At 53.4% G+C, this 18,538-nt stretch overlaps 7 protein-coding genes across 7 annotated transcripts; 3 read left to right on the top strand and 4 right to left on the bottom strand.

Annotated features, from left to right (window-relative positions):
• Nucleotides 1–68: 68 nt before the first annotated feature.
• Nucleotides 69–1,433, bottom strand: N0V96_008792 (uncharacterized protein; the record flags this gene model as incomplete). Its single annotated transcript, XM_053188724.2, has 2 exons — nt 69–1,154; nt 1,242–1,433. 2 exons carry the CDS (start codon nt 1,431–1,433, stop codon nt 69–71), a joined length of 1,278 nt encoding a protein of 425 aa, XP_053053490.2.
• Nucleotides 1,434–4,339: 2,906 nt separating this feature from the next.
• Nucleotides 4,340–6,058, top strand: TPS1 (Trehalose-6-P synthase/phosphatase complex synthase subunit; the record flags this gene model as incomplete). The annotated part of the gene is made up of 4 exons (XM_065758451.1): nt 4,340–4,646; nt 4,711–5,083; nt 5,147–5,375; nt 5,399–6,058. 4 exons carry the CDS (start codon nt 4,340–4,342, stop codon nt 6,056–6,058), a joined length of 1,569 nt encoding a protein of 522 aa, XP_065612844.1.
• An 867-nt stretch (nt 6,059–6,925) lies between these two features.
• On the bottom strand, nt 6,926–9,614 carry vid27 (Vacuolar import and degradation protein 27; the record flags this gene model as incomplete). The annotated part of the gene is made up of 2 exons (XM_053188722.2): nt 6,926–9,375; nt 9,596–9,614. 2 exons carry the CDS (start codon nt 9,612–9,614, stop codon nt 6,926–6,928), a joined length of 2,469 nt encoding a protein of 822 aa, XP_053053488.1.
• Nucleotides 9,615–10,678: 1,064 nt separating this feature from the next.
• On the bottom strand, nt 10,679–12,499 carry N0V96_008789 (uncharacterized protein; the record flags this gene model as incomplete). Its single annotated transcript, XM_053188721.2, has 3 exons — nt 10,679–11,704; nt 11,760–12,280; nt 12,379–12,499. 3 exons carry the CDS (start codon nt 12,497–12,499, stop codon nt 10,679–10,681), a joined length of 1,668 nt encoding a protein of 555 aa, XP_053053487.2.
• Nucleotides 12,500–13,502: 1,003 nt separating this feature from the next.
• CCT6 (T-complex protein 1 subunit zeta) lies at nt 13,503–15,402 on the top strand (the record flags this gene model as incomplete). Its single annotated transcript, XM_053188720.2, has 6 exons — nt 13,503–13,544; nt 13,599–13,693; nt 13,743–13,764; nt 13,822–14,058; nt 14,112–15,111; nt 15,164–15,402. The coding sequence occupies 6 exons, from the start codon at nt 13,503–13,505 to the stop codon at nt 15,400–15,402; spliced, it is 1,635 nt and encodes a 544-aa protein (XP_053053486.1).
• A 328-nt stretch (nt 15,403–15,730) lies between these two features.
• On the top strand, nt 15,731–17,071 carry N0V96_008787 (uncharacterized protein; the record flags this gene model as incomplete). The annotated part of the gene is made up of 2 exons (XM_053188719.2): nt 15,731–15,847; nt 15,932–17,071. 2 exons carry the CDS (start codon nt 15,731–15,733, stop codon nt 17,069–17,071), a joined length of 1,257 nt encoding a protein of 418 aa, XP_053053485.2.
• A 349-nt stretch (nt 17,072–17,420) lies between these two features.
• Nucleotides 17,421–18,417, bottom strand: N0V96_008786 (uncharacterized protein; the record flags this gene model as incomplete). Its single annotated transcript, XM_053188718.2, has 2 exons — nt 17,421–17,955; nt 18,251–18,417. The coding sequence occupies 2 exons, from the start codon at nt 18,415–18,417 to the stop codon at nt 17,421–17,423; spliced, it is 702 nt and encodes a 233-aa protein (XP_053053484.1).
• Between the last annotated feature and the right edge of the window lie 121 nt (nt 18,418–18,538).

Here is an 18,538-nt window from a genome sequence, read left to right as displayed (position 1 = left end):
CAAGCACACTAATACGAATGATGGACCGCCAACACATGATACAATGTCCCATCCCAAAATTCGTTACATCAGTCCGATTCTTCGTCGTCGTCACCGAGGAACGCCAGGTCCGCTCGCGCCTTGCCTCGTGCCCGCGACGGGATGTGTGACTCCTGATCCTCATCATCATCGTCGTCGTCATTGTCTTTGGCGTTCTCATCTTCAGAAACATCATCCTTCATAGCCTTCTTGGGGGCTGGTTGGCCACGCGCCTTGCTTCGAGACGATCTGCCCTCTGCGCCCCAGTTCGCATTCATCTCCTGAACAGCTTCCAAGTCCGCCTCCAACTCTCTGCGCTCCTTGATCTCTTTGGCCTTGGCTTCTGAAAAGCGGCCATCCATTCCAATGTCTTTGAGCATGCCTCTTAAGTGCCTAATCTTGGCCTTGGTATCGTCTCCATATTGCTTCAACTCGAAGCCCCAGATCTTGCGAATACCACACTTGACCAAATGCGACTGTAGCTTTTTGATTTCCGCATCGTCGGGGTTCTCTGGGGCCGCCGGTGCCTTCTTCTGCTTGGTTGCCTTGGGCTTGGCCTTGCCGCCCGCTCCGGCTTCCTTCTTCTTACGTTTCGGCTTGGGTGGCTCATCTATCACGTCCGATAGCTCGCTAGTCGTGTCGTCTGCTGGATCCTCGGCCTTCTTGTCTTCTGAAGCTTCAGGTTGCTTCTCGATTGGCTCGTCATCCTTCTTTGCCTCGACCTTCTCCTCTTGTGACTTTCCCTCCTTATCCTCGACCTTGTCGTCCTCGCTGACAGGCGGGGAGCTCAAGGCATCTGAACCACTCTCTTCAACCTTGCTCGCACGCCCGTTGGTGGGTCTAGACGCCTTCGGCTTGGTAGGGCTCGCTTCTTCAGAATCGCAGTCGATCACAGGAGTTTCCTCCTTCTTCTTCCGCGGGGCTGCTTTCTTCTTCGGCTTCGGCTTTGGCTTCTCCTCCTCGGAGGCACTCGCCTCGGATTCTTCTAATGTGGCAGAGGCGCGCTTTCTGCGCTTGGCAGGTGGTGATTTTTCGGCTGCTTGACGCTTGCCAGACTTCTTTGGCTTCGCATCGTCTTCGTCTTCCTTAGGCCCGACGTCTGCATCGGGGTTTGCATTGCCCTCCACGAGGTCGGTCTAGTGTGATGTCAGAAAGACATGCTCCGACACTGCTGGCGGTACTCGTGCCCGTGCCAATGCCAGGGAGGGGTTTGGGTAAGTTACAGCGAGCTCCTTGATCAGCTTTTTGCTCTTGTCCTTCCATTTTCCTGAAGAGAGCATCTCTTCTTCGAGTTCGAGGTCTGATTCGACGCGCCTTCGGATGGAGTTCACGTTGAGGTTATCGATATCCGTCTTGAATACCTCGCGAACTTTCGCGAGGATCGTCGCCTCGATCTCCTTGTCTGAAGGAGCCATGCTTGTAAGATTCGCTGTGATGAATGGAGTCAATGGTGTAATTGAACGTTGATGCTGTCGTGAAATAGATTTACGATTCCATTTGGCTCGAAACGGGGTAAAATGCAGGAGCTTTGGGGCTCCGTCGCGCAGGAAGTCGCGTCGAGGGACGGTGTCTGAGCGCAGCAGGTGGATGGCGACGCGGGCAGGCGCAGATCAAGCGTAACCGGGGTAAGCTGCAATGGGTTCGACCGGAGTGGGGCGGCAGTCATCCGACGTCAATATCGGGCCTGGTCCGAGCTTTTCGCCTAGAAGGCAGGATGCGACGGCGCCGGGAGGAAGGAAAGATGGCAGCGTTATGCGCATGTTCGAATCAGTCAATCCTTTCTTGATATAACGCAACTGTCAGTCTTGAGAAACTAAGCTACTCCTTTCCCAAGTTCTTCTGGGTATCACTCGCAAGCCAGGAATAATGACGTACTGTCGAAAGTGGGCTTACTTGATCTGATTTGCGAGATTGTGTGTGATTGTGTAACCTACGTAAATAGTGCCGAGGATCGGTCTCGAAAGCAGCTTGATTATTTGGCGCGAGATGATGAAAGCTAGCACAGTCAGCAGTGTGAATGTGAGCAAGGTATTGTGGCTCTCTATGCTGCCGTACGTGCTATCTCCATGATATTACGAATGTGCAAATTCGGGTCCGAAATGATTTCAAACTGGTTCAAGTCGGGCCTAGGAATTATACAGCCAGTCACCCTCGCAACCTTGGACTTGCGGGTGTCAGGACATTTTGGTCCGAAAGTTATGGGGCCGTCGATGTCAATCTGCGGTAGCCAGACGGGGAGCCTGGTCGACCTTGTGGGTTGGATGATTGGGCTGGATCGTTCTCTAAGCACCTAGCGTATGTCATTGGTTATAGTAGATGGCCGAAATGCCCAGTAGTCGGGGCCGAAGCTCCTTAACAGCCATTATGACAGAAGGCAAGCTTGCTAATAATAACGCTGGGTCGTGTAGCTCACCCGTTGCCTGATTTCTTCGCAAGTCACATTTGATCCAAGGATGGTGACGGCACATTTACGTTGCGGGACCGATCACCGCTTAATGTGCACCCAGCTGTATGTAAATGCGAAGCCCCACTAGCTTCAAAATCCTCGGGTTTTGGCATTGGAGCATCGACCTATTAGCGGAAAGATGCAAGGTACTTCTCTCTCCAAAGAGTAAAGAGGCAGCTGGAGAAGCGCGGTTGAAGGGGGTAAAGAGGGCTCCTGTGTGGCAGCGAAAAGCTCAAATTGTCGCCGGGAAGCCACCCAAAACCTAGAGACTTGATTTGAAGGAAAGACCGCAAGTCATTACCTTAAGATGGGTGGATGTAGGGAAATTTTCAAGAGACATCGTGAACATTCTCTCCTCTACCGCCGATAAAGTACCCACATCTCGGCGCCGGATTCCCCACCGTCTGGCGGAATGTGTCCAGGTCTCTTGTACATCTACTTGACGCCTCAAGCTCTGGATGTCTTTTCGGCTCGTGCGGCGAGCGAAATAGACGGCAGACAACACAGGTAAGGTAGACTCGGCTGGACGGGCCTGTTAAAAATATATCGCTCACGTTGCCTCTCGGTCAGATTGTCTATTTGTCCGGGCAAGGAAGACAGTGGTAGGAGAGACAGCCTGTAGAGAGAGAGAGAGGTTGGAGGGGTGGCAGAGGAAAGAGCCCAGTGACAGGGCCGGGAATTCCTCGCAATGATTTGACATGGATCTCTACCCAAAATTACGTAGATGGCACCACAGCAGGTACCTGTCTGTACGAAGTACCAGCACCGTCCAAGTTCCGACATCATGCGTGACCTTGCTCTCCGAGTAGGCAAGCTTCAGCTTGTAGTTTACCTCAATATAACAGGGCCTTGGCTAGGTACCTTGAGTAGCCACGTTTTGTCTGCCGCGTTTGGTGCTCTTCTCTTATCTTGAGGTGTTGCCATCCAAATAACACCAAACATGTATGCTAAGAAAAGCGTCAAATTCGTTCGTACCTCGCCCCGTTGTCTTTACCCAAAGTGCCCCACAAACCAAGTACCTCTACTTCTGGGGAAACGCAAGCTCTGCCTTACAGTAGTGCGCCAGTGTTACATCAGGTCGAGCTTTCTCCGTTGTGCAGCTGCTGCCCGTCTAGTTTGGATTGCACTGAGCCGGATTGGCACTTTCCTGCTTCTTCTCAACACCCTCTCGTCTGCCCTCTCACCCGCCAGGACCTCACTCAGTCAACAAACACAACCTACCTAACAACCCAACCACCGACGAGCCGCCGTCTTCCGTCTCTTTCCACCTCACCCTATTCCTTCACGCACCTGGGTTCTCTCCTCCCTCCGTTCACCCAAACGAAGACGAAGCTTGTCCTACATTGCACTGCTTGCTTTCGTGCATTACGTTTCCACATAGCTTGCGTCCGACAGCCCGGCTTCTTCCAATACCACTGCATCCTACCGCCCCGTCAACATCACTTACACATACACTAGTCGCCTTCGCCCTTATTTGAAGCCTCTCTGCAAACCACGATTCACTCCCGCCCCTCGCGGCAACCCAAGAAGCTCACGACTTTGGCGACGAAGCTGTACCAAGCATCGATCTGCCCATTTCGTTCTCCTTCAGAGAATCATCCAAGCAGCAGTCCACCCCTGTATGCCTTTTACGTCGCCGTTACTTGAGCTTTAGGTACTTGATCGTCCTGGCATTTACCCCTCCATCATCCCCCGCAAGCTCATCCCAGCAGCCAGTCCCAGCTAACACCTTACCCTCCCGCCACAGTAAACTCCAGCATACCTTAGCTACTGCTATTCCCCAATTACCTGTCACCCTTCGAACGAACCCTCTACGAAATCTTTCGCACAACCATCTTCCACCGAACACCTTCAGCATTACGCAAATCGCCCAAGATGCCTTCGCTCGTCCCCGACGAAGACACTGCGCCCGGTCGCCTACTACTGCTCTCCAATCGACTGCCCATCACCATCAAGCGTTCCGATGATGGCAGTTACTCCTTCTCCATGTCCTCTGGCGGTCTCGTCACCGGCCTCAGTGGTTTGTCAAAAACCACGAGCTTTCAGTGGTACGGCTGGCCAGGCCTCGAAGTCCCCGAGAACGAAATTGCCGGCATGAAGCAGCGCCTGAAGGACGAATACGATGCTCACCCTGTCTTCATTGACGACGAGCTCGCTGACAAGCACTACAATGGCTTCTCTAGTATGGATGAATCTCCCTTGCCTCTATGTCTCCTACCTCAGCTAACAAGCAAACTTCTTCGCAGACTCTATTCTCTGGCCGCTTTTCCACTACCACCCTGGTGAAATCACTTTCGACGAGAGCGCTTGGGCCGCTTACCGCGAAGTTAACCGTCTGTTTGCCAAGGCTGTCGTCCAGGACGTTCAGGATGGCGATCTGATCTGGGTTCACGACTATCATCTGATGTTACTGCCCGAGATGCTCCGCGAGGAAATCGGCGACTCCAAGAAGAACGTCAAGATTGGCTTCTTCCTGCACACGCCTTTCCCTTCTTCCGAAATTTACCGTATCCTTCCTGTTCGCGAAGCCCTCCTAACGGGCGTTCTTGACTGCGATCTCATCGGATTCCATACCTACGACTATGCGCGTCACTTCTTGAGCAGTTGCTCTCGCATTCTGTAAGACGACATCGAAAGCCGAAAATCTGTTCTCTCTTAGGCAAATACTGATTTCGCATGTAGTGGAACTCCTACGACCCCCAATGGTGTTGATTACAATGGCAAATTCGTTACCGTTGGCGCATTCCCCATCGGTATTGACCCTGAAAAGTTCGTCGAAGGCCTCAAGAAACCCAAGGTTCAGGAGCGCATCGACGCTCTTACGCGCAAGTTCAACGGAGTCAAGCTCATCGTCGGTGTCGACCGCCTCGACTACATCAAGGGTGTCCCTCAGAAGCTCCACGCATTGGAGGTCTTCTTGACAGAACACCTGAGTGGATCGGCAAAATCGTGCTGGTTCAGGTCGCCGTGCCTTCAAGGCAGGACGTTGAGGAGTATCAAAATCTGCGCGCTGTGGTCAATGAGCTGGTCGGCCGTATCAACGGCAAGTTTGGCACCATCGAATTCATGCCTATTCACTTCCTCCACCAGAGCGTCTCCTTTGACGAACTCACGGCTCTGTACGCCGTTTCCGACGTCTGCCTTGTTTCCTCCACGCGCGATGGCATGAACCTAGTCTCGTACGAATACATCGCTACTCAGCGCGAGCGTCACGGTGTCATGATTCTTTCCGAATTCACCGGCGCCGCTCAGTCCCTCAACGGCTCTCTCATCGTCAACCCATGGAACACTGAGGAGCTAGCAAACGCCATCCACGATGCCGTGACCATGTCTCCGGAGCAGCGCGAGACCAACTACAAGAAGCTCGAGCGCTACGTTTTCAAGTACACGTCGTCATGGTGGGGACAGTCTTTCGTCGCCGAGATGACCCGTCTGTCCCAGGAAGCGACGCAGTCCAAGACGTTGAAGAACATTGGCGGCAACGTGGTCGGTCAGGTCACCAAGGCGATTCAGGGCGCTGTCGATAGCGTCACCGGTAGCAAGGACAGCGCAGAAGATGCAAAGGAGACGAAGGCGGAGAAGCAAGAAGCATAACGGCCAATTGTATATCCAACAAAACTTGCAAACCAAGTTGCTTACTTTTTCATTGGACAAGGGCCATCCGGCCATTTAACGAAAGCATGATTGAAAGAGAAAAAAGAAGATGACTTAGTCCTCTTCGGGCAAAATACAGCAGGGGTGAAAGCATACATGATCGGAAACAATGGCATCGAGCCGAGCGGAGTTTTTTTTGGGGGGAGGGGGGAGCTTCTACATGTGCCCTGATGTTGGCGAGGGGGGGTTATAGACGGGTCGCATGAAGAGGGAATGGGTCGTACATGACGTCTATCCAATACATTTATTTCAATTTAGTTTTCTTCTAAGGGGCATGACCGTAATAGACTATCTACCTACTTTCTGTTCAATACGCCAAACGGCTCATACACGGCATCAAGTGTAAGAGACGAGGAGTCAGTTAGACTTCATGTGAATTCAGACATGTATGAATTTGAGAAAACGGACTAATTTCGCATTTGCCTGAACTAGAAGCGGATAGTAGAGCAAACTACCAAAGCTTGCTCACTCGCGGAGCTCTCAAAAGGTATCTAGAAAAGTACCCCTTCATCTTGTCATGCGAGGCACGTCAAGAGAGAGAGGATAACGAAGTGAAAAAGCAAGCAAGAGTGAAGGTCCCTGGCGGCATAGAGCAAGAAGAATAAAAAAAGCGGTAGGTAGACGTGTTGTGCTGTAAGTCCCTCCAGTAAAGCCCCGCGTCCTCATTCCCCCATCGCACTCCCATACCTTTGCGCTACGCAAATTCAGCATATTCTCAACCTTGGAAACGCCATCGTGGGAGCCAAATAGTCCAACATGAAACGCATCACACATAATACACAAAAGGAGATCCCTCTCTCGCCTGACTCAGTACGGCGATGCGACAATATCCTCCTTACCCAGCTTGTACCGACCGCTCTTGGGCGTCGTGATCCGGCCAGAGTCTCTGCGACCCATGCTGAGCTGCGCAAAGTTGCCGGCGATGCTCTCACGGGTAGGACGCTTGAGACCCTGCTTGCCGACCATGTTGACCTCGTTGGGGAGGGCAACGATGACGTTCTTGTCCGTTCCGAACTTGAAGTCGTCGGCCTTGACCTCCTCGGCATAGCGCTTGATGCGGTAGGCGGCCTTGGCTCCGCGGAGCACCTTCTTCAGGCTCCATTCCACAATGTACGGACCGGTAGCGGTGATAATGCTCGTCTCCTCGACGCCTTCGCCCGCGTTAAAGCGCGCAGGTGTGAATGACACAGGCTTACCGGTCTCGTGGGCGAACTGGGCAACGTGCTCGGGCGTCAGGGCCAGGCGGCGAGGTTGAGGCTTGTCGGAAGCCGCGAAAGACTTTTCGAAACCAAGCTTGCCCTCGTTCTTGCCAGACTTTTGCATCGCGTCGATGAGCAGGATGTACGTCCGGCAGGTAGCAAGGACCCAGCGACCATCGGCGGATGTATCGAGGCCAAGGATGGCTTCACCGAGAGCGGGGATGTGGGTCTTGGCGTTGATTCCTAGGCGATCGAAGAGGCGTACATCACCCTTATTGGAAGCGACGGCGATGTATCCTTTCTCCGTAGTAGAGATAGCCGAGAAGTCGTTCTTGGAAACGTACTGCTTCAACTGAGAATCGACCAGCTTGGTGCCGGACAAACGGGGGTCGACGCGGTAGAGGGCATTCTTTGAGATACCAAGGAAGGTCGGCTCGTGAGTCATCTGGGCGAACTTGTTCTCAGGAGCAAAGTTGAGGACAGGGATGTCCTCGTGAACATTCCACTCGTCGACGACCTTACCGTACTCGAGATCCATACGGTACAGCTTGTTGGGATCCGACTCGTTCTGAAGAATCATGTTGCGATCCTCGTTGTGGAGCATGACCTTCTTGGGGCTAAACAGTGTGCCCTTGGGAGTCTCGACCTTGGAAATGTTGGTGGAGAACTCAAGATTATTGTTCGGCGTGTGCTTGAAGACGCCAATCTTGGATCCGCGCACCACGAAGGAACGGTCGTGTTTGTAGCCAACAGCAAGCTGCGAGTTGACATTGCCATCCTCCTCCTTGGTCTCCACATCTTCATCCTCCTCGTCGCTGTCGTAGTGCTCGCTACGCTGCGCATCATCCTCTGCATCTTCGTACTCCTCTTCCTCTTCTTCCTCCTCCTGCTCTTCGGGGGTATCTTCCATAACCAAATCATTGAAGGCGGACGTAATGTACTCCTGCTCTCTATCCGTCTTCTTCTCCCACTTGACCTCGTTCAGCTGCTCCCACAGGGCACGGAGGAGAGCTTCTTGGAAGCGTTCCAAAGTCGGCTGGTCTTTGAACCGGAGCAGCCAAGAGTAAGCTGAGCCATCGGCAGAGAAGTGGTTGAAGATGAAAGACAAGAACTCGAAGTTGAAGACAGGGTTGATGTCGGCGATAATCGGTATGCCCAACCAAGCGCGGTCCTCGCTTTCAATCTGCAACCAGTACTCCCACTTTCCAACCTCCGTGACAGTGGCGGTGACAGCGGCGGCTTGCTGGATGAAAGAGCCGGAGGGATGATCGTAGAAATGAAGCTCACAGCTCTCGGTGGCGTAAGTATCGAGAGCCTCTGGGGCCTCGGCTGACTTTGGGGGACCAGTCGGCTTGGACTTCTTTTCCGGCGTGACAGGCATCTTGGCTGGCGTCTTCGTAGGGGTCTGGACGAGTGATTGCTCTTCCTTCTTTGTAGGTGTGATTGGGTCTTGCGGCACAAACAGACTGTCGGCAGACTCGATCGATCTGACGAGAGTAGGGCTGTGGATGGGGCTCGCAGGAGGAATAGGCTGCTCGTCTTCGAATTCGAACTGCTTGAGGTCGACTTCTGATGCAGTTGTATGCGGCTTGCGATACTTGCGTTCGTATTGGCACTCTTTGGCGACACGCTCGAATTGCGCAACTTGACCGGGAGACACAACGTTGTCGCAAACGAACTCGTAGACGTCACCGGTATCACCACTCAGGTCTCTCCAGGCCAGAATCTTCTCCTTGCCTTCCCGAATCTCGATGCGGAAGTGGAGGGCCTCGTCAAGCAGGAAAGTCTTCTCGTCTCTTTCGGCGGCAGCAAGTGCGTCGATCTCGGCGTCCTCTCCTTCCTCTTCGGCTAGAAGTTCGGCTTCACCTTCCTCGTAGACTCTCTGTACCACGAGCTGGTATTGGAAATCCTGCGCAGTTCGTCGGATGCGGGCAGCGGCGTCCTTGAAGATGAGTTCGGAGTAGCCTTTCGGCGAGAGAGGGCGAACCAGGTAGAGTTGTCCTTGGGGGAGCTCGATGAGAGATTCTTGGTTGCTAGATCCAAAGATGAGTTTGCCAACTGCAGTAGAGAAAAGGTTGTTAGTATTCAGTTACTTAAGGGCTTCGAGGTATCGCAAACGGGCGCAGCAGTCAGAAATGGGAAAGACGTTGGACGCGAAACGGTGACGACAAATGACGCCTAAAGAACGATTCACATGCGCCTCGCCGTCGGTCGCGGGATAAGGCGAAGCGGCACGGCGAACGCTCCGAGTGACAAGTGAGTAGCGGGGTAAACTTACCGTTTCTGAGGACAAACATCTTGAAGTTTGGGGCTTGTTTGGAAAGTTGTGTTGATCGTGGGCAGAGAGCTCTTGCGACGTTGTTTTGTATCTCGCAAGCCCGGCCGCTGGGTTGATCAAAGGACAAAGAGACGGAAAGTCCCAGACCTTGGCCACGAAACGAAAGTGATCAGGCACTAGGGAAGAAAATGCGTCATAAGAGGGAGCTTTTGAGTTGGGGTTCAGATGATGGAGGGGTGAAATGGTCTGTGGCTGTGCACGTCCCTTTTTCCCTCCCAATTTTTTTGCCACGGCAACACAAGGTCCCTGAGCCACGGTGCCACGGGACCGGGGTATCACGTGGGGCCCCCGGCAGCGGCTGGTCCAGACCCACCCGGACCCTTCACCCTTCACCCTTCTACCCTTCGTGCCTTCGTGCCTTCCAGGTTCTTTCCCATTGCCTCACAGACATATCGCCACTGCGAGACAGGACTATCAAATTGTTGGAGGCCTCAGCTTTGTTTTCAACGACGACATTCTGACAGGTGTCAGAAATCCTTGCGCTTCTACAACCAACAAGAAAGCTACCTTACGTATCGTTTGTTCACAAGTCTAACACGTGTCACTGGCTTACACGCATGTCGACACCCACACGAGAAGGATGGTACGTTATAAGGATCGTTTGCCGAAGTCTCATCCATCACTTTTGGTTGTAGTATAGATCAGTCAGTGCCCTACGTTTGAAAAGAAGTTCCATCAGACGAGTCAGATCTTCTAAGGACGGTTTGCTGTCTTGAGAGTTGGTTAGAACTTCAAAGACGTGGTAGTTTAGACATTTTTGAATTTCAAATCATTCACGAGGCAACTAGTCTATCGCGACATTTTGGGACTTGCTTTCCTTTTTCCCTTTTCTTTTTTTCTTTTCTTCAGAAAGTCGAATAATAGAACACAATCTGGTGCAGAGTACCTAACAATAACCATCATTCTGTACAGTTTTTCAGATTACTGCGTCCTACGTATGCTTCAATCGTGAATAGAGCGCGGTGCTGAGAGAGATGCAACTAGAACGAACGGAAGTAAACAAAACTCTCCAGCCCAGAGTAATTACAACTCCTCAGCCACGGGCGCCTCCTTCTCAATTTGCCCCAGCACCTCTTGCGCACCATCAACCTCGATCTTCTCGAGCGTCTTCTTGGCCTCTGAGAAATCATCGGCAATCAATTTTGCAATGTTCATTCCCATCAACGCGCTGGTCTCCATACACGAGATAAAGCTTTCGATACCCGAAAGATAATAAAGTCCGTCCCTAAGGATAGGGTCTTGGAAAGTAACCCGTGGGTATTCAATGGGGTATGAATTGAACACATGCGGGTGATACCAAGAGATGGGTTCAACAGTGCGCTGGCCAGCTTCCCCAGACTTGTCACCAGCAACGATGGAAGCCGGGACTTCGACGCCAAGCAGCTTTGATAGGAACTCTGAAGTCACCTTCTTGGGAGAGAAGATCTTGTAAAGAAACTCGTCCTTAAGAGTATTGGGGTTTGTAACGGTTCTGAGGGTGCTGACAGAATAGAAGCCAGCCTTCCCAGCACCTTCCGAGCCAGCCTTTGCCTCGTCATCGGGACCGAGCGTCGTCAGGACTGAATCGGGTGCCTTGGAACCTGGTTCCAGACCAAAGTACTCTGGGGAGAGGTGGAAAGGTGAGGCGAAAAGGGTGACGTGAAGCTTGGTGTAAGGAACTTCATCAATCTTGTGCTGGAAAAGATCCTCTGAGACGCTGATGTCGCCATACTGCCACGGGGTCGCAATGACGACGTTGTCGAAAGCAATCGGGTACTGATCCGCCTCCGTCTCGGCTTCGGCGTGAGCGTCTTTGGTCGAGAGAAGATACTTGGAGCTAGAAGGACCAGACTTCACAGCAATTGATGTCACTGAAGTGTTGCGATGCAATGTTGCGTTGCTCCTTTGAAGCATCGTCTGGAAGACCTGCCAGTTGCCTCCAATGACTTGCCGAGCGCCTTCAGGGGCAAGAGAGACCATTGTCTCAAGACCGTGGATGTACTTCAGGTTAGATGCATAGTTGACTCTGGTGGCTGCCTGTATGATATCGTGGGAGAAAGGCTCGCTGATCTATCACAGATTATCAGTGTACGAAACATCAAAGACAGAATCATGTTCTGCGTACATCGTTGTTGGCAAGAAACTGCTCCCCAGTAACGGAAGTTGCCTTCAAAAGATCCAGCTCGAAGACTCTTTGCGTGAGTGATCGGAAAGGAAAGTGAGGTTTCTCATAGAGCTGCAAAAAGGTCGCAACGGTCGACTGCACGAGCTTCTGCGCCTTGTACGGGGCGGTGCCGTACTTCCAGAAGAGCTTGGCCAAGTTCCACCAGTTCCAGGAACTATCGTCTTGGGAAAATACAAACTTCTCGCCGTCCCAGATGCCTAGGAAGCCATCACTGCCAGACTCTGGCTCTTTCAGGGGAAGACCAAAGTTGATGCTGGCATTGTAGATGATGTGGTTGGCCTCGATGAAGATGGAAGCGCCCAGCTCCACGGGTTCGAGAGGGTTGCCGTAAGCGTCGACAGTCAACGTCCGGCCTCCTACTCGATCGGTCCTTTCAAATACTGTGATGTTTACGGGAAGACCTTCGGCCTCGGCAAACTTTTGGAGGTAGTAGGCCGTGGAGGAACCACCGGCACCAGCTCCTACATATCGTGTAAGTACTGGGTTGAGTGGCGACGCGCCAACATGACGGGCAAAATATCGGATCTTCAAAGGCCTTTGCGAAGTAGCTTTCACGTACCAATGATGGCCACCTGCTTCACGCCATTCTCGGTGACGACCTGCTCAAGCTCGGTCGCAGGAACGGATTGTGTCAAGCTGAGCGCAGACAGCACAGCTGAGAGCTTGGACCCCCACATCATGTCGCGTAGATTGAAGGCTACAAATACCGAATCACAGAACTAGATGAAGACGATGAAAGAAGGGAGAGATGGAAATGACTGGTCAGAAGGAATTGTGTGAGACAGAGGTACTCTTAAGTACGCTTGGAAGATGAATAGGATGAAAGGAGAGCATGAAATAGATTTGTCATATGTGAGGTGTCTCCGGCATGTCTCCGGGAGGTCCCCGAATGAATTAAACTCAGGGTGAGTAAACAAACCGCCGCTTTACTTTGTTTGCTCTGGAATCCAGTGCGGTTGAAGCTCGTTTTTGACGCAGTCACCGGAGATGCTGAGGTAAGGAAGTGAACGAGAAAAAGTGAATAGGCCGTCCATAATCCATTTCTTCATTCTATGCGTACTTCTCTTCAGGAATAAACGGTCTGAGTGAAAATTCAGGATCTTGGTAGATAAGGCACTTGACCTTTGTGACGAAGAACGAGATGTCACTGGCATAAGCTCAGGGTAAAGCAGCGGTGTATCCTTGGGGTGAAGGTTTCATTGCAGTGGTTCTCTAAGGGACCCCCAAGGTCCCCACGCCCCGGTATCCCGCTCTCAGCTTGCAGTCGCCCCATCAGGAGGCTTTGGCGACGCACGGACCGTGTGAGCTTTGTGTGCAGGTGCGGCAGGTGCGGCAGGATTGCTGACAGATATATATACATCAGACATTCGTACCTTGTTAAACACATATTGCACCACACTTGTAATTATGCATGTAGGGAGAATTTTGAAGAATGGAGCAGGAGCACCAGGTACCAGGCAGGCAGGCACCTACCACCACCAAACTGGAAATTAGCGAGCCAGCACCTTCTACCAGTGCCTGACCGCCTGCCACCTCGAGGCAGAAAAAAAGTCACCAGCAGAGTCCCGCATCTGAAGCTCCCGGGGCCAGGTCAATCTCGAGAACACTCCACGTCAGGTCGCTAATCCAATAACCTTACCGACCGATACCCCCTTACGAACCTCTCGACGACCTCTAGCCAACATGTCTGCGGCGCAACTGCTCAACCCCAAGGCCGAATCGAGGGTGCGCGACCCTGTGTCCTGCCGATATTGTTTGTAATGCTAACGACTAGTGCAGCGGCGGGGTGAAGCCCTGAAGGTCAACATCAGCGCTGGTGAAGGCCTCCAGGATGTCCTCAAGTCCAACCTCGGCCCTCTGGGCACCATCAAGATGTAAGTCTGTCGCTGTTCATGTCTTCAAAACAGGTGCTAACATTGACAGGCTTGTCGATGGCTCCGGTCAAGTGCGAATAACTACCCCTCTTCCCCTGAATCCCCACCGCTAATGCGCCGCCGAACAGATCAAGTTGACAAAAGACGGAAATGTCCTCCTACGAGAGATGCAAATACAAAACCCTACTGCAGTCATGATCGCTCGAGCTGCGACCGCACAAGATGACATCTGCGGAGACGGTACGACATCAGCCGTCCTGTTGATCGGAGAGCTCCTCAAGCAAGCCGATCGTTATATCTCGGAAGGATTGCATCCTAGAATTATCACGGATGGTTTTGAGATCGCCAAGAACGAGGCGTTGAAAGTGGGCAACTATTGAACACGGATACTTGGACAATGGTGCTGACGGGTGAATAGTTCCTTGACGGCTTCAAGCTCGAGAAGGAGGTCGACCGCGAGTTGCTTCTTTCCGTGGCCCGCACGTCGCTTTCCACCAAGCTCAACTCCAACCTTGCGGCCAAGCTTACCCCCGATATCGTCGATGCTGTCCTCGCTATCTACCAGGCACCTGCCAAGCCGGATCTGCACATGGTCGAGATCATGAAGATGCAGCACCGGACCGCTTCCGACACCCAGTTGATTAAGGGTCTTGCCCTCGACCACGGCGCCCGCCACCCCGATATGCCCAAGCGCCTTGAGAACGCCTACATCCTGACGATGAACGTCAGCTTGGAGTACGAGAAGTCTGAGATCAACTCTGGATTCTTCTACTCTAGCGCAGAGCAGAGAGACAAGCTGGTGGAGAGCGAGCGCCGTTTCGTCGATGCTAAGCTGAAGAAGATTGTCGAGCTGAAGAAGGAGGTTTGCGGAAACGACCCCACCAAGAACTTCGTCATCATCAACCAGAAGGGTATTGACCCTCTTTCTCTCGACGTCCTGGCCAAGAACGGCATTCTCGCCCTCCGCCGTGCCAAGAGAAGAAACATGGAGAGATTGCAGCTCATCTGCGGTGGTGTTGCACAGAACAGTGTCGACGACCTGTCACCCGAGTCTCTCGGATGGGCTGGTCTTGTCTACGAGCAAACTCTGGGCGAGGAGAAGTACACCTTCATCGAGGAGGTCAAGGAGCCCAAGTCCGTCACCCTCTTGATCAAGGGACCCAACGCACACACCATCACTCAGGTTACGGACGCTGTCCGTGACGGTCTGCGCAGTGTCTACAACATGATTGTGGACAAGAGCGTCGTCCCCGGTGCTGGTGCCTTCCAGGTTGCCTGCGCAGCACACCTCAAGAGCGACGCCTTCTCCAAGACTGTGAAGGGCAAGGCCAAGTGGGGTGTCGAGGCTTTCGCCGATGCTCTGCTGATTATTCCTAAGACTCTCGCTGCCAACGCCGGTCTTGACATCCAGGATGCTCGTAAGTGCACAGTATGCTTGCCTTTTGAAGAAAATTCACTAACATGTCACAGTTGCTGCTATGCAGGATGAGCACGCGGATGGCAACATCGTGGGCTTGGACTTGGCAACGGGTGAGCCGATGGATGCAGAGCTCGAGGGTATCTTTGACTCCTTCAGAGTACTCAGAAACTGCATCGCCTCGAGTTCGAGCATTGCGTCCAACCTGCTTCTGTGCGACGAACTCTTGAAGGCGAGACAGATGGGCAGAGCGGGAGGCCCTGGTCCTGGTATGGATGGCCCTGAGGAGTAAAGAGTTTGATGGATTCCAATGTAAAAAGTGTTGGCACGGTAGACAAAAGGCGTTGATCTTAGACCTGTCAAAGCTGAGAGCCGGAATGATATCCAACCATGAAGACAATATCTGCATTCTATTCTGTGAAGTCCAGTGTATTAATCCAGAGTGTCGGGGCATTTCAGTCAGGGGCAGCTTCCATCGCTTGCTACCCCTCGCTGGAGGAGGGCAGGCGAGGAGCGATAAGATAAGCCCCGCATCGAAATATTTCGAGAGCCAAAAAATCTTGACCCCACGTACCCAGCCCAACCCGTCAATTTCGCAGCTCATACCGATTTACAAAACCATGGCAGATTACGACAGTGATTCCTCCGAGCAGGAGTTCACCGAGACCAACGTGCTTCTCGGCTATGCTAGCAAAGACGCCGACGATGACACCATTAGTCGTCTTGGCGGTCAACCAGTGAGTTCCAATTTGCCGCCGCGCATCGACAAACAGAGATGACGGCCCTTGCAGATGGACTGACACGCGGTTTTTCACTCGTAGGAATGGTTGAACCACGAACAAGCAGCCTCAGCAGCCCTGGCGCGCTGTAAAGTGTGCAACGAAATCATGGTACAGCTTCTCCAACTCAACGGCGAGCTCCCCGAAAAGTTCCCCGGCCACGAGCGCCGCCTGTACATCTTTGCTTGCCGCAAAGCCACCTGCCGGCGCAAGCAGGGCAGCATCCGCGCGGTGAGAGGTGTCAAGATATCCAAGGAAGCCCAAGCAGCGGCAGCGAAGAAGGCGGAAGCGAAGCCTCAGAAAAGGGTGGAGGAAAAGGAAGAGCCCAAGAAGGACGTCAGCTCGGGACTAGGAACCGCGCTCTTTGGCGGCGGTTCCGGTGCGGCGAACCCGTTCGGGGGCAACGCGAATCCTTTTAGCACGGGTGCCTCTTCAAGCAGCAGCCCCTTTGGCACCGCCGCCCCGTCAAACCCGTTTTCTAAGCCCGCCGCCGACGAGGAGCCCACACCAAAGAAGGAAGAGGAGACCAAGGACCAGGATCCGGCCGCGTCCCTCCCCAAGACTTTTGCCGAGACCCTGAACCTCAACAACCCGCATTCGACCTCCGGACCACCTCCGCCGCCGGAGCCGTGGCCCGCGGCCAACGCTCTGCCCAAGCCGTACCCGATTTCCTACCTTGCGGACGCCGAGTTCGAGACGCTCGATCCGGAACCCATGCCCGTGCCACAGAACGCGCGGATGGAGGTCGACACCGAGGGCGGTAGCAGCTCTGGCGGAGGCGACATGAAGGACGTCTTCGAGTCGTCCATGGACGCGGCGTTTCAAAAGTTTGCGGACCGCATGGAGCAGAACCCAGAACAGTGTATCCGCTACGAGTTCAACGGCACGCCGCTGCTGTATTCCAAGGCGGACGCCGTGGGCGCGAAGCTGGGCGCTGCCGGCGGCGGTGGAATGACGCGGTGCGGAAATTGTGGTGCCAGGCGCGTGTTTGAGGTGCAGATGACGCCGCACGCCATCACCGAGCTCGAGGCGGAGGAGCTGTCGCTCGAGGGCATGGATTGGGGGACCATCATTGTCGGCGTTTGCGAGGCGGATTGTCAGCAGCGGGGTGTCGAGATTGGCGAGGCTGGGTATCTCGAGGAATGGTGTGGTGTTCAGTGGGAGGAGCTTTCGAAGCGATGAGAAGCCTTTTGTGCTACATGATGATGATAAAAACAAAGGGGGCAGGCAGCTACAAAGGTTTTGCAGCACATTAAGATATTGAGAAGAAAAAGAAGCGTTTTACACGACATTTCAAACATTGTGGCATGTCTCATATTCAGGGATATACTCTATGGCCCCCGATTCCAAAGTCAAAAGTGAACGCCGGTAATTTTTGCCGCCATGCTCTCTTCCAGCCCTAACTCCATGTATGGAGCTATTAGCAGCCAAGGATTGTGATATCAACCCTTGCGTCCCCTTCTTCTGTTCATCCTCACACCGATGCCCAAGTCTGCGATTTCTCTTCTTGTTTTTCAAAAAAGCATTACTTTTACGCAGTCTCCTCCCATGATCTCCGAAGAATCCTCGAGAACATGTCGACGTTGACGTCCTCCCTGATCTCGGACTTCTTTGCCTCGTTCTCGGCGTTCTTGGGGATGGTGACGACGCCGTTGTCGCCGACGGTCCAGCCGGCAACCTCGGTGACGAACTTTGCGGCAGCGTCGCCGTCGAGGCCGAGCCACGACTCGAGCTGGGACAGGCTGACCTCGCGGAAGGCCTGGGCGACCGAGTTGGCAATGTTGCTGCGGATGAGGTCCTCAAAGCCCGAGATGTCGGCAATGAGGTCGGCGCAGAGATCGTCGCCGTCAATGGTGTCCCAGAAGCGGGCGTACTGGGAGCCCTCGAGCTGGCTGTTGAGGGTGCGCAGCTTGGTGACGGCCTCGTGGAGCTCGCCCTGGGCGATGGTGGAGGGGTTGATGAGGTGCAGGGCGAGGGTGAACTGCGGCGAGGGGAACTGGGTCATGGCCTTGACGAGGATGTTGGTGACGACCTCATCCTTGAGACGGTCGGGGTTGAGCTGGTACCTGAAAGGCGAGAAAGAAGACAAATTGGTCAGCTGTTGAGTTCCGTGATGATGCAAGCTCGTATCCAAGTTTGTCTCAATATTGATTTCCGGTATCGTTCAGTTAACACCATGTGCTGACTTCAGTTGCGACTGAGGGGTTCATGACGGAACAACCAGTGCATGTCAGGTAATAGGAAACGTTTACATGATCATCATATAACCGGCGCAAGACCAAGCAAAGGGGTCTGATGCCACCGACGTGTACAATAGACGCGTGGCGGTGGTCGGGTAGGCATATCGAGGTTGCGACTCACAGCTTCAGGAGTGTCCGGTTCGCATTGCAGTCGCAGTACTTCTGCTCGCACTGCTCCTGCAGGTAGGACTCAAGGTTGACGACGGCCTCAGGGTTGTAGCGCTCGAGACCATTGATGATGTTGACAATGTAGTCGGGCCGCTCGGGCGGATCTTCGCCGTTCAACATGATTGCTGGTTTTATGTGCGGCGTGGGGGGGTGTGAGAGGGTGGTTTTCGAGGTTCGGCGGGTTAGGAGAGGTATCGTGGAGGGGAAGGAAGAAATCGGTGCCGCTGGTGGGGCTTGGGCC

The sequence above is a fragment of the Colletotrichum fioriniae genome (assembly GCF_027942845.1).
Source record: "Colletotrichum fioriniae strain IMI 355084 chromosome Unknown scaffold_11, whole genome shotgun sequence".
Taxonomy (NCBI): Eukaryota; Fungi; Ascomycota; class Sordariomycetes; order Glomerellales; family Glomerellaceae; genus Colletotrichum; species Colletotrichum fioriniae.
The sequence above is the reverse complement of the archived record's forward strand: the minus strand, read 5'-3'. Positions and strand labels throughout refer to the sequence as shown.